The sequence below is a fragment of the Melospiza melodia genome, chromosome 4 (genome assembly GCF_035770615.1).
Source record: "Melospiza melodia melodia isolate bMelMel2 chromosome 4, bMelMel2.pri, whole genome shotgun sequence".
Lineage (NCBI taxonomy): Eukaryota > Metazoa > Chordata > Aves > Passeriformes > Passerellidae > Melospiza > Melospiza melodia.
Window position 1 is genome coordinate 66,771,020 of NC_086197.1, and position 13,767 is coordinate 66,784,786.

At 35.6% G+C, this 13,767-nt stretch overlaps 1 protein-coding gene across 1 annotated transcript in view; it reads right to left on the reverse strand.

Annotated features, from left to right (window-relative positions):
• ZDHHC17 (zinc finger DHHC-type palmitoyltransferase 17) overlaps positions 1-13,767 on the reverse strand; it is a 65,490-nt gene that overhangs the window by 13,047 nt on the left and 38,676 nt on the right. The window contains exons 8-11 of the mRNA XM_063155002.1: positions 10,429-10,554; positions 9,047-9,189; positions 6,667-6,769; positions 160-282 (exon numbers count right to left, since the gene is read on the reverse strand). Of these exons, the coding sequence (XP_063011072.1) occupies positions 160-282; positions 6,667-6,769; positions 9,047-9,189; positions 10,429-10,554 (495 nt within the window). The remainder of the gene's footprint in view (positions 1-159; positions 283-6,666; positions 6,770-9,046; positions 9,190-10,428; positions 10,555-13,767) is intronic.

The window sequence follows — 13,767 nt, forward strand, 5'->3', positions numbered from 1 at the left end:
TGCATTCCACATGTCAAAAAACAAATCTGGAAGACTTTTCAACATTTTAAACTTTTTTTATACAACTTACTGAAATGCAATGTACTGAATAGTAAACTAAATACTCTGATCAGCTGATGGAAGGCTGTTGAAGAACAAGTTCATATCTCTTGGCTTTACCTTTTTCTTTTGTTCTTCCGTGGCCTTGATGATTCCTGGATCAGATTTCCAGGATTTTCCAAAATTGTAGAAAAGTGCAATGCTATTAGCAAGGAACGGAAGATGTATAAAGAAAAAATTGAGATGTGTTTACAGTCAAGGAATCTCAAGTGTAAAACTGAATTTCCTCTTCAACATTCTCACTGATAATTCTGAAACAAAATTTAACTAAATTTAAATTTTACTAATGCCTTTGAGTCACTGTCTTCAGAATTAACAAAATTCAGCACTGCTGTAAGAACTAGCTTGGTACTCAGCATTTGCCATTGCTTGACCTTCAAAACTTACTTTTCAGAATGGTCTGTTTCATAAGATATTTCTAAAGCATTTATCATTCTAAAGGATGAACAACGATAGTTCAGTTTTTGTAACTGTTTTCCCTTTTAATTAAATTAAATCCCATGAAATTTATCTTCTCAATAACTATTTCCTGTTTTCAGAATAAACACTTTGGAGCTCTATTTATAAAACAGACATTTGACTGCCTATGTCTTCACTGGCTTGACATTCCTATGATATCACAGGACATGCTGTTTCTGGCCATAGAAGGAATTTTGCTGCAATGGCCACTGTTGCACGGCAATCATGTCCCAACACCACTTATCTCCAAGAAAGGTAGTGTCTGAAACCTGGTCCTGTAATAAGGCAACACACATATTTTGCATCACTGGAAGTTATTTTTAACATACTAATATGTCTAATACTTTAAAAACCACAGGATGTATTATTCTCTAGAAGTGTTTATAAAATCAGCTACCATAAAGACAAAAAATAGCCATTTGTTTTAAAATACATTTCCTGCATTCAATGTCTTGTCATGTAACATGCTAGTCTTACAGCACTTGACATTTCTTCAGAGAATTAAAACATTTTTAGCAGTGATGTTGAAAAAGCAAATACTTCAGATGTTTCTCCTCCACAAAAGGAAAATTATTTATTCTCATAAACCTACAAAAGACCTGACAAAACTGAATGAAGACACCTGCTGTCACTGCCACTTACAACTGCCAAAAGATGCCCTACTTGACAAATCTGTGGTGCAGAAGCCTCTACAGCATTATCCAAACAAAAAGGACACCTAGTACTCAGGCAGAAAACACTACACACCCAAATGACACTGCATTTTGAGGAACTTAGATACATTCAGATCTAAACAGCTTGCGATGCAAAAGAACCCAGAAATGCAAACAAATACAAGTAGGCCTCTTTTTGACTTCTGTAATGCTAAGGAAGTCACATTGTTTATGTGAAGTGTATCACAAATCATTTTTCTTTTCCTCTGGTTGGGGTAAGGAATTGGCTGTGAATTTCTAATAAAAAATATTGGTAAGCTAAATTAAAATTTTAATAAAGTATACCATATAGTAGAATTAGTATCAGCTTACTAAAGGCAATTTATCTTTCCAGTAACGTTTCCTGCAAGTTTATAATGGGGGAAAAAACATGAGCTATACTATAACCTGAACATTCACAGTTCTATTTTATACATTAGAGATTAAACACTCTGATGTCAAAATTTACACAATCCAACATCCTATTTTTTTCTAAAGCTACCTGCTGCCAAGAATAAGCTGGTGCAACTGAACTGCTTAGCTAGAGAGAGGTTACATTTTTTTAGAATACTAAAGTAATTGCTGGGTTTTTTCTAACAGTGAAAACTGATTTTCCATTAAGTGTACCTTAATCAGACAACCATTACAAACAATGAAGGTACAACCGGAACCAATTTTATGACCCATTTCTAAATACCATACGTCATGTCTAGACTTTTAAAGAAGATGTGAGAAAAGACTAAGAGGGTTTTTATAACCTTAATGCTTTGCAATTGTTTTTCCGCTAACTTAAATTTTGATAACCTGTAACAAAGCTGCAGAGTCCATTGTCTCAATGGACTTCTCCCCCATTTTACTCCCTTAAATACAGACAGAACATAAGAGACACCCCCCAGAACCTGTTTTCCCTGTGTTTTTATCAGGTGGTGTCAGATGAGAGCAATGCTAACAATGCAAATTGTGGCAGATTTTTTTCAGGGTATTTCCAGCACGTGATGTAAGTAAACAACTTCAGGTGTAGGATTCATCTCACCCACTTTAAATCACTCACTATGCCTTCACAGACATCAGGAAGGAAAAAAGCCATGTCCAATCTATCTTCAGTATCAAGATATTTAAATTATATAAGAGAAGCAGAGCCTTACAAGTGGCTATTTTTTGTCACTGGCTATGAAGAGTGTTTAAACTTCAGTACAGATGCCCACACTAGAGGTATCTAAAATCATACTGAACTTCCTTCTGAAGTCTACTTTGAAAGAGATCTTAGCAACTTGCATCATAGACATCTCTCAAAACTCTTCACATGTAAAAAATTCTTGTAGGTTTGCAATAGCTTCAGAGTAGAGCAGGGAATTGGTTCTCTAGGGAGAGTGTCCCATTTTGTGCTAACATCCTCATTTACAGCTACACAAGGAAAAGGCACATTACTGTATTATCAAAGGCTGCAAAATGCATAATATACCAGGCATTCACAACTCCTGCCTTACCACCAATTTGCTCCTCTTTTATGCAGTTTCCCCAGTTTTCATTGAGAGACAAAGCAGAAACACCCACAAAACACTTCCTACTTTTACTCCTGATCAATATTCTTTAATTATTGGAACAAGTACAAGATGCTGAAAATCATTGCAGGAATTGGAATGAAAAGGATCATCTCATTAAAAAGAAAATTTAAACAAAACAAGCACCACCAATCCCCTAAGTCAGGTAAACATGGGATAAGTTAATTTTTCATTGTGAACTGTAGTCTATTTAAAAGGCCTCAAATACATGCAGCTTCCTGCTATCAGGTATCATACAAGACTGAGATCAAGCCAAAATGCACATTATAGACCCAGATATGCCCTTTCACTAACCAAAAATCCTTTTCTCCTGCACAGAAAAATCTGCAGCCAGTGTAAGGTGTCAGAGATCAAATATACGCTAATAAACCTGCCAATTCACAGAATCACAGCATCACAGAATGGGTCAGAATGGGTCTCTTCCAGGCTGGAAGAGACCACAGTGGGTCATCTGGTCCAACCTTCCTGCTCAAGCAAGGTCACACCAGAGCACACAGCACAGGATTGTGTCCAGACTGTTCTGGAACACTGAGGAGAGACTCCAGAACCTCTCTGGGCAATCTGTTCCAGTGCATGCTCACCTTCATGGTAAAGAAGCTCCTTTTCATATTCAGGTGAAACTTCCTGTGCATAATTTTCTGCCCATTGCCTCTTGTCCTACTGCTTGGCACAATTAGGAAGAGCCTGGAAACATCCTCTGACACCCCCTGTTTAGATTCTTATAGACATTGATGACTAATGTCTCTCAGACATGTCTTTTTGAGTCTCAACAGGCCCAACTCCCTCAGCTTTTCCCTATTAGAAAGATGCTCCAAATCCCCAATTAATGACAGCTGTACATCTGGATCTAAGAGTCCAGGCAGGTAACAGCAGCTAGCTACATGAGAAGCCTCATTTCACTAGACATTTATTAGACAAAATCAGTTTGTAATTAACTGAAGCTCTGTAAAAGCCTTTTAACTCCATTTCTATCTGACATAAAAGAATCCCTTAGCTTACAAATTATTTCAGTTAGCCTATCTCGTCCAACACTGGATTTTTTAAAAAACTTTTTTCTTTAACTTTAGAAAAAGTATTTAGACATGGGAACAGAAGCTCTGGACAGCTGGGCCCAGAGTTTGGATATTTGGGGTCTTTAGTTCCTGTAGAAAAACAGCTGCTGACTTGTTTTTTTCTGCATGAAGACTTTTTGCTCTTTTCCTGAAACTAATTTTGGTAATAAATTTTTTTTAAATGCTTAACTGTACCAATTAGCTTGTTACAGTTTTTTAAATCTCATACAATTGTATCAGCTTTGTGAAAGAATGAAAATCATAAAGAATTCTCTAACACCCATTTTTAAAATAATCACTAATTGAAAATATGTGCAATGTTTGTTTCCTTTAACCTAGACCCCAGCAATTGGTGAAGTATATGTGAAATAAGATAATCAATACAGTGTTAGTCAATGATAAATTATTTTAAAAAACACAAATTGCCCTATATAATCTCAAAATCTCAGCATTGCAGAAAGGATGTCACAGCCATAAAAGCTCGCTTACTTAAAACTGCACACTCCCATTTGCACCAAATACAAACAGAAGAGAAAAAAATACTGTGAATAGTTTGGGTTACAGTAAACTCTGACATTTTAGAAAAACAGAGCAGTGTAAGAACCTTTTGACATAAGGAGCAGTATTTGTTCAGCTGCAACTGGAAAGACTGCATGAACAACTGAGGTATAATCTTGGCAGGGCATTTACAGGACACAAGAGAATGTTATACCTATAAATACTAATGAAAAAGAAAAAAAAAAGTGAAATTCTAGTCTCACATTATTAAAAGTGTAATTTTCCATAATTTTATTTCTTTTTCAAATAAACCTAAATTAAAACATAGTGACTTAGTGTGTAGGATTTTTGAGGGCATTTTTGCTCCTACTCTGCAAACACTAGAAAACTAGAATACACTAATGGGGCAAGACATAAGTATCCTTTGTTACAAACAAAATATAGTTACAAGGATGCAGCAAAACAGTGGCAGGGAGGCATAGGACCATAAACTCATATATAGACTCAAAAATACACAGATCATATTCCTCATTCCCTGCAAGAATAGGATTTCTACTTTATCAAATACACCAGACTCAGAAGCTGCTGAGAAAAATCCAACAGAATTGAAACATTTACAAAATGTTCAATACATTTTCAATACTGGCTTTTTGAAAGACACATTATTAAACCTTAGAAATTAGAGATCTATTTTTCATGTGACCACACTGAAATTCAAGAAAATGCACTGCAAATCCTTGTTTTTCTTTATGATACATTGCATCACCTGACCTTTTCTGTCCTATTAGGATTAAACACACAAGAGTTGATGTTCTTTAAATACTTGAATATTAAAGTTGCACTTGCAGCAATTAAGATCTTTATGTTATTTATAATGTAAAGTTCCAGTAAGGCAAGTCCTGATAGTTGTTTAAGGTTATAATTTCTCTTCCCCAAGCAAAAGACAGTCAGAAAATTTGTGAAAACTACTAGGACAGGTTTTATCACTTGAACAGAACAAAGTGTAAAGTAGTACTCTAGTCTGCTGTAAGCAATCATATAAAGCTGTAAAAATACAGGAATTCTTTATCCAACCACAATGCTATGCCTCATGTTATAAAAATAGAGGAGGCATGCAATTTCTTTTTTGCAATAAAGTTACAGGGCTACTTTCCAGAAGAAGAATGAATTTGGAATCTTATTACAAAGACTTCCAATTAAAAATCACCAATTAAAGAAAGATGGCCTCAAGCACTTGGTCTCTAAAACTGATTGTCAGAGAATTGTGTCAGCTCTAATGAAAGTAATTAGTAACTGAAGGTCTTAGACCACAACTTCTCTATACTGTTGGTGGTTGTGAGACACCAGCTTGGGACAGAAGTAGGACAGTATTTCATTGACATTCTGAAGTCAGGTTTTATTAGGGTAATCACCTACAGTTCTAGTGAACAATTAAGATTATTCTCTGCAAAAAAAAATGTGATGAACTTCAAGCTATTTAATCAGAATGAATTACAGAAATAAAAATCTAAGCAAGTTGATAGATATACGAATGAAATATGAGCTTCAGGATAAAAATCCCACAATTACAACTTTAAGAACTGTATTAAACATCAAATCTCTATTTTGTTTTCTTGGCAACTGAAATTACAGAACCCAAGAAAGTTGTTTAAAAGTTTGAATCCATTTAATTGCCATAGAAAACTAACATTCCCCACTGAACTCTGACTCAATTTCTACCTCCATGAGTAAGGGAAATTCTTATCTAGACAGACAATCAAAACCACAAAAATAAGGCAGTATGCTGAATCTCTATAATCTAGTATTGTTAATACACATATTTTCAACATAACTATAAATATAGTTATCAAATGCATCTAAAGTTTGCACAAAATGGAATTTCCAAAATCTTTCAGAAGCTGTAACTGTGAAACAAATTCCACTAGAATTGATACCGACCATGAATCAGCCTACTGTTTTCAGAATAGTGTCTAAAAAATGCAGTCAATTACATTGTGTCCCCTCACAGCCAGAGAATATTTTACAAAGTTGCTAACATGTCCTCCACATAGAAAATTGGTAAAGGAAATTCTGCCGAATACTGAAAGCAAGTTTTGAGGAAAATCTTTTACTTACCAAAGAACAGCAAGAGCATGCACATTTCTAAAGCAATAAATTAATGAACATTTATATAGAAAGCAATGTTTAGTGGTGATTCCCTTTTTATAATTATTATTAGTTCACTTAGTGTTATATATAGGATATAGCTGTGTAATTCCTCATACTATGAACATGAAAAAAATACTACTGTACACTAAAAAGGATATCATTCCAAAACCAGAAGAACCACGTCACATACATCCAGAATTTTGTTGCCAAATATATTCCAAGAGGCAGTGCACTGTGCATGGAGTGATCAAAGAATGACCTGCAATGTAGGAACAATGTCACATGGTAAGTTTTGATTCATAAAATGTAAATCCTGAACTACTGCTTCAGGGAAACACTTCCTATTAAAATATGTATTATATGGGATTTTGCACAATATGCCATACATACATTTTCCTCACTTTTCTGTTCAAGGTTCATGAGAAATTCCTTTTTTCAACCTGCCAAGACAGGCAGAATGAGTAAATACTGATGCTAAAACCACACTGTGCAAGCAGTCAGGAACCTGTGAGATTTTTAGCAACATGGACAGCGTTGCAAACTGCAGTAAGTTTTGAGATTCCAGCGTAAAGACATTTTGAAAACTCATACAATGAAACCTGTACATTAAAATCATGTCCTTAAGAAAACAAGCTTAAGAGACTTTGGTGTTATCAGCCTATATACTTGAAATATTTCAGATAATTCAATATTTTGCTTCTGCTACAGTTTCCAATATAAAGTTGAAAAAAAATCCAGACTAATTAATTTCCCATATATCGCTATATTTACCAAATTCTAAGATAAAATGTTGCTAGATTAATTAAAAAAATTAGGCCATAAGAATGACTTTCACTTTCTTACACTTTTGCATTTTAAAGACTTGTCTGAATAAAGTTGCACACAGTGAGATAAGCTAGGTGAATAACTAGGCTACTCCATATTCAAGAAGAAATTGCTACAAAACCTATGGAAAACAACACTCTAAACAACTAACCTCCCTGAAATAAAATTTCTGCATTATCTGCCTAAACATCCTGCTATTGATCCACTTTGCTTTTTGTGCTGGTGATTCCCTCAGGGGTGCCACAGACAAATGTGTGCAGGGAGTAGTTTCCATTTCCCTTCTTTACTCCCTTACAGTACCTCTCTTTTCTCTAGTGGAAGTTCCCTAGGTCTTAGGAGAAAACCCTGTAAGCAACATGAGCTAATTCAATGAATAATAGGTGAATATAGATTTGGCCACACAGTAGTTACTCTGCACTACTCTTTCTTTCAGTGAATTCTGTGCATTTTTGTGTGTGTGAAAGTAGGGAGGAAAATATAGCTAAGCAGATTACCTAAAATTCTACAGGGGAAGAAAACACTATTACAATAACAGCACAGGTTTAATTCAAACCTGGGCTTTGTGTAAAACATTTTAAAAATTATTTATACTAAATATTAAACAACAGATAAGAGAAAATAAAAATGTTAATCTTGAACTCATGTCAGTTAGGCCAAAAATATAAAACTTGACAAAACACAGATCTTGGGAGATTGGAAGAAATCTTGTCCTTCCTTTCTGTAGGAGGCACACCTGAGAATTTGACAAATGAGAAATATAGTTTTTTGTGGGAGGAGGCCAGCAAATTGCAAATCCTCAGAGGTGACAAAAAGACCAAACAGATCATCTCCAAGATCCTGCAAATGCTGGATAACCTTCCACTTCCCTCCCAGTCTACTAAGTTCACTAAAATCTTCTGAACTTGGTTTAAGGAGCAGATATATTTTCCTCTTGATACAGAAAGAAATGAGAAGCAAATGGTTCTAAACAAACATGACATCCAACCCCAGAAAAGCAGAAAGCTGCTAAGTATGGGGATACAACAAGTACTCCTATGTTGGCAGCACATGATAATGAAAAGCAAAGTAGAGATGAGGCAGTCTACAGCTCTTCAAAATCCACTGGAGGATGACTACACATGTGTGTGTGTGTATTTGTAGGTACATTTACAGACATTTGAAGTAATCATAAATACAACTAAAAGTATTTATGATCAGGTAACAAGATGTACAAAAAACACTATAAGAAAGCAGCCTCTTTCTTTAATCACGTATTTCCACAACAACAAAAGCTTCAAAATCTGATTCTAACTTAATTTCTCTCCATAAATATCTTTAGATGCTTTTGTGCATTTAAATTATTGAGAGAAAACAGTTTTAATAGTACACTTGCACATTGTCTTTATTACTTTATAGTAACTTTTCCATTGCTTGCTTTCTGCTACATTCATGCTGATAACTTTGTAGACAGACAATCAGCACCCTCCTCTGGATAATGACTGAATTTCTGTTCTGCTGTTAGCTTCTGTTAGCTCAGCAGTATTCACCCAAGCTAATTCCAGGTCTCACAAGACAATAGAGCATTACAGGAGCTATAGTTGCACAAGATCTTTTGCAGAAATAAAGACCAATTCCAACAAATGGAAATTTAAGGTTATCCATCCAATAAAGATGTCAGCAAAATACTTCTTACATGCACACTAAATAGACAGTGTCCCAGTAAAACACTTACTTTGAAAGAAACTGTACCATAGCCCAAACGCCACCATACATCAGCCCTTTAATGAGCCAAGAATCAATGTCTAGGTCTGCTATAAACCCAACCAGCCAAATAACTAGGAAAGGAGTTCCCAGCATCACCTTCTGACGGAATTCCTATATAGAAACAAACACCAGTGAGTAACTCTGTTTTCAGGAACAGATTGTATAATAAACACGACAGTCATAAAAACTTAAATTTTCAAAAAAATTTAGGGGGATAAATCTTCACAAATTTTCCTCATTTCTTGTCTTTACACATCTCCAATGAATTTGCAAAGAAAATAAACCTTCCTAAAGTCATATTACAAATTGATAACTTTTAGAACTGTCTTCTAGAGACTTTGCTACTAATCCAGAATCAAGCAACATTAGCTCTTTTTAACAAATCCGTAGGTGTATGAACTGCCACACAGCACATGACAATGTCAGTAAATTTTTATTACTCGTGTAACTGCAGTTTTTAAGCCATACTGAAGCATCTATTAATAAAGATATCACCTTTTTTGTCTTACACTGTGTGGATATGACTCCTGATGAAACCACTGAACTCTTTCCAAATAAATAAAGTACAGTGACAATGAAATATACAAACCACTTCAGGTCAATAATCACAGCAGTGTTACAGTACCACAGGGTTAAAGCCCAGACTGTAGCAGTACTTTCAGGACCTTGATGCAATGTATCTTTATTTTAAAAAATTATATCTGTGGTAGCAACACTTAATATCCAGTCCAACACTCTGCCTAAATGTTGATGGATACTAAGAAGAAAACATTAACTCCCTTTAAATTATCAAACAATATGTAGGAAGAGAGTTCTTCATGCTACAGCAGTATGTTAACCCTTACACCCTCATTTATGGCCTCTTCCTATCTGCAGTATTAAACAATGCTCTGAGAAGCGAAAGGCCTCCACATTAGTGATTCATGTATTAGTTTATACTGCTGAGACTGACTGCTTCTTTCATTCAACACAATAACAATAAACAATACATAACTAGAAAGGAGATCAGAGTTCAGGATACCCAAAATGCTTCTTTCCTCAGCTACCTGAGAATCAGTTTTGGAATGTCTTGGCTAACATGACCACATAATACTTTCCTAACACTTTCTTTTAGCTACCACAAAAACTAAAAGTAAGTGTATAGAAGCTTAGGGTTTTATTTCCTCCTGCCCTAAATAAAGCACTTTTCCCCTTTTCCCTTATTATGACTTTAGTCATAATAAGAAGACATTCCTTAAAGCTGAAATGTGGGGAAACCACAGTCCTGAACTTCTTTTAAACAAACACACAGGTCCCCAAACCAAGAGCAGCCATAAGATTGATTTACATAAGTGTTATGCTACTACTTACCTTATCTGCTTTTAGTTTTCTCAGAAAGGATGGACTATCATAGCCCTTTGCCTGCCTTGCTTCTTGTAGATGATTGATCATCCAAACGTTCTTCCTTTGTTTTGCAAGATCAAGTGGTGATTCGCCCTGTCAGAAGTGAAAATGTGGGAAACATCCAATTTAAAATAAAATGCATTTGCAGCACTTTTGAAACAGAAGATTGGCTGTTAAAACTAACACATTTCAAAGCCGTTTAGCTACATTCTGGCATACTTTTTGCTCTGCAGCTTACTTGACACCAACCATCATTCATTCCTTTTGGTTTTTCACTCTCTCATAACTATACAAGTGTGCACAAGTAGCATATTGAATGTATGATTCTGATGAGATGTATGTCCTGACAGTAATAATTGTTGCCTTTGGCATAGAACAAATCTATGTTCCACTATTCTACACACAGTCTACTAGTCTGTAAAGCAAGGACTGTGCTTCCCCCTCAGCTATTGACAGGCAGCAGAAATCAAGCAAGAATAAGAACTTGTGACCCACTGGATCATGGAAACTCTCCCAAGTCTAAAGCCTGACTTCTTCTGCCTTTTGGCAGACTGAAGTTACTAGTATTATGGAATGCTTCTGGGATATTTTTTTTCCACCAGCCGAATGTTCTTAAGTTTATTTCAGTTATGAAAGTCCTAGGAAGAAAACATGAAAGAATAAACTGAGTGTTCACATCCAACTTATTTCAAAATTCTGAGCTTTTACTCTGAGCTTGTGTTTCATGTATTTTGAGTGCTAAGCCAGCAATGGCTCATGTTTTTATTTCTGTAATTTCAGAAAGGACTAACAGATGCAGCAAAAGAGAAACACAGAGTGAAAGATACAGGGACCTACTAAGGTGCCTACTAAACTGACTTGATTTTTTAAACACTTAGGAAGAGAGATAAATGAAAAAGTTATTGACTTGGTCTAAAATTATAGAGGAGGCAAGAGACAACCAATTGCAGGTACCTCCAGCTTCAGTTTTGCATTTGACTCTTCCTCTCTTCTACTGGAGTTAACTCCCCTCCTAAACAAATCATTCATGGAGGCTTGAAAAATGGCTGAATCCTCCATCGCTCGGCCCCCTCCTAAAAAAAAAGTGAGACAGGTACTAGAAACTGAAACTACCCAGAAAGGGCAATAATTACTATAGACAGAAGTGATTTCAAAGATTAAAAACTGCAGTTAGCTACCTATGTCCCATAGAAAGACAACGGGAACTGAGTACTTGAATGTCATCTCTGCCTTTGAAATCTTGCTTCAAATCTTTAAGAGAGTAAATAGCATAGAATATAAATTATGAGGTGAAGCTTTTTGCTACTTAACACCTTTCACACCTTTTGTGTGAGAAGTTTAACTACAAAAATCAGCTAAAAAAGAATAACCTTCTGACTTGGCTTCAAAGTTATTTAGCCAGATGTTTAAAAAAACAGATTAAATGAACTCCAGTCTCAACAGAAATGCCTGAAATCAAACTATTGGTGCCTGTTTTATCACAGGTTTAATAGCACCTTGAATTGCTAATATCTAGGAAACTCCAGAGATGCTGTTGTTTTAGTATCACCTTATATATCCAGACTATAAAAATTACCTGTGGACAAGCAATCCCCTCTGGGAGTTGATCTCCCAAGTAAATCCTGAAGTTGTCTTGGGGTCCAGCTGAGCATCCCTTCCACTAGAGGGCCATGAGACACCTAGGAACTGCCTAGATAAAAAAATTGAGGGAGCTTTAAAGAAGTCTTTGACTATGCCTCTCATCATCTGGCCATTTTGATATTTTCTTGTCTTTATAGGAGTAGTTGATGGCTGACTTCCTTAAAAACTTAAAAAAATAAATGTATCGGGGAACTTCATCTAGTAACATACTTAAAATTGTCAGCAAGCAATAAGGCTTCAGTAATACATATTTAAAGTATTTACATAGAAAAAATAATCTGAAGAGTCATTACGATAGGGAACTGTACATGCATACTTCCATGGACAAGCCTAAGATACACTGCATAATCAAGAAACTACATTTAAAGTTCAATAAATGATTCACTTATAGATTTAAAAAAAAGGAAATCTTTCTTAGACCATAAGAGCTCTTGTAGGTCTCTCTATCTTTCTACTAAATAAAAGGAGTTTCTGCTCATACTTAAATAAAATTTACAAGTTTTCCCCAAGTCCCCAGTGATAACCTGGCTCCCTGGGAAATCCTATTCTCATCTGCCCAACCTGTCTAATGGTCTGGCAAGAAAATTTCCTTAAGAAAAAAAATCAACCAAACAAAAAATCCACTCTATTTTGATTACTGAAATACAGCTTCCAACTCTAACATTAATCTAGTTCTCAAAAACGAAATACGTATATTACTACCAAACAGAAAATATTAATTTGTTGTACAGCATAATAAAAAGAGAGTAAATAACAAAACAGGACTAAGTCACTGCTTGTACCAAGTTTTGCTCTAGGATAGGAGTGCTGTTGTTCAAATACTTCACAAACTGTCGTGCAAAGTAAAGAACACCTTGCAGAGATGACTGGTCCCAATTTGTTTCAAGCCTAGGCAGTCAGCAGCACGTGCCTTTCTAGCACAGACTGACTAGAGCTGACAACAGTAAGGTCAAAGCTCACATCTAATATTTCAGTCATATCATCATTTGAAGAAGATGAACAGCTTTCAGCCAATGCATTTCTGCAATATCAGCTGTCTCATCACCATTCTTGGTCAATTCCATGGGCTATCTGAGAAAAGGAATTCACTAAAGAGTGCTGCAGGAATCTAGAACTGACTGCATCAGAAAGAAGCCTTTCACAATTCCTTTTATTTCTGAGGCAACATGAGCCAAACATTTAATTAGTTTTTGGCTCAAAGAACACTTTTGCTGAACAGTCAAAGGAGGGGCACCAAACTGAGTTTCTATTGGCCTTTAAGAATCAACCAAATGTTTATATTTCCTATATATTTACTACCACCTAAATCAGCATCCATTATAGTCACTGGCTGGATGGCAAAACTGCCATTGCTCAAATGATTTTGATCCTCTGAAGATCCCAAAAACCTGGGAAGGCATGCAAGAAACTTAGATTTCACTGCAGAAGATAGGCAGTGGTCAGTGAAACCAGACACGTATCTTCTGGCATGACTAGAAAAGTATCATGATCCAGCAGGTTCAAAAACCTATTTTTTCTACTGACTGCTGCTGTCTGTCAATAAAGAAGGAAAGACCATGAACTACTTCAGGCTAGCATATACTTTTTCATATAGCCAAACACAGAAATTTTTATTACAGATTTTATAGAAGTCCAGAAATGTAGGTACAGTGACAACTTTAGAAC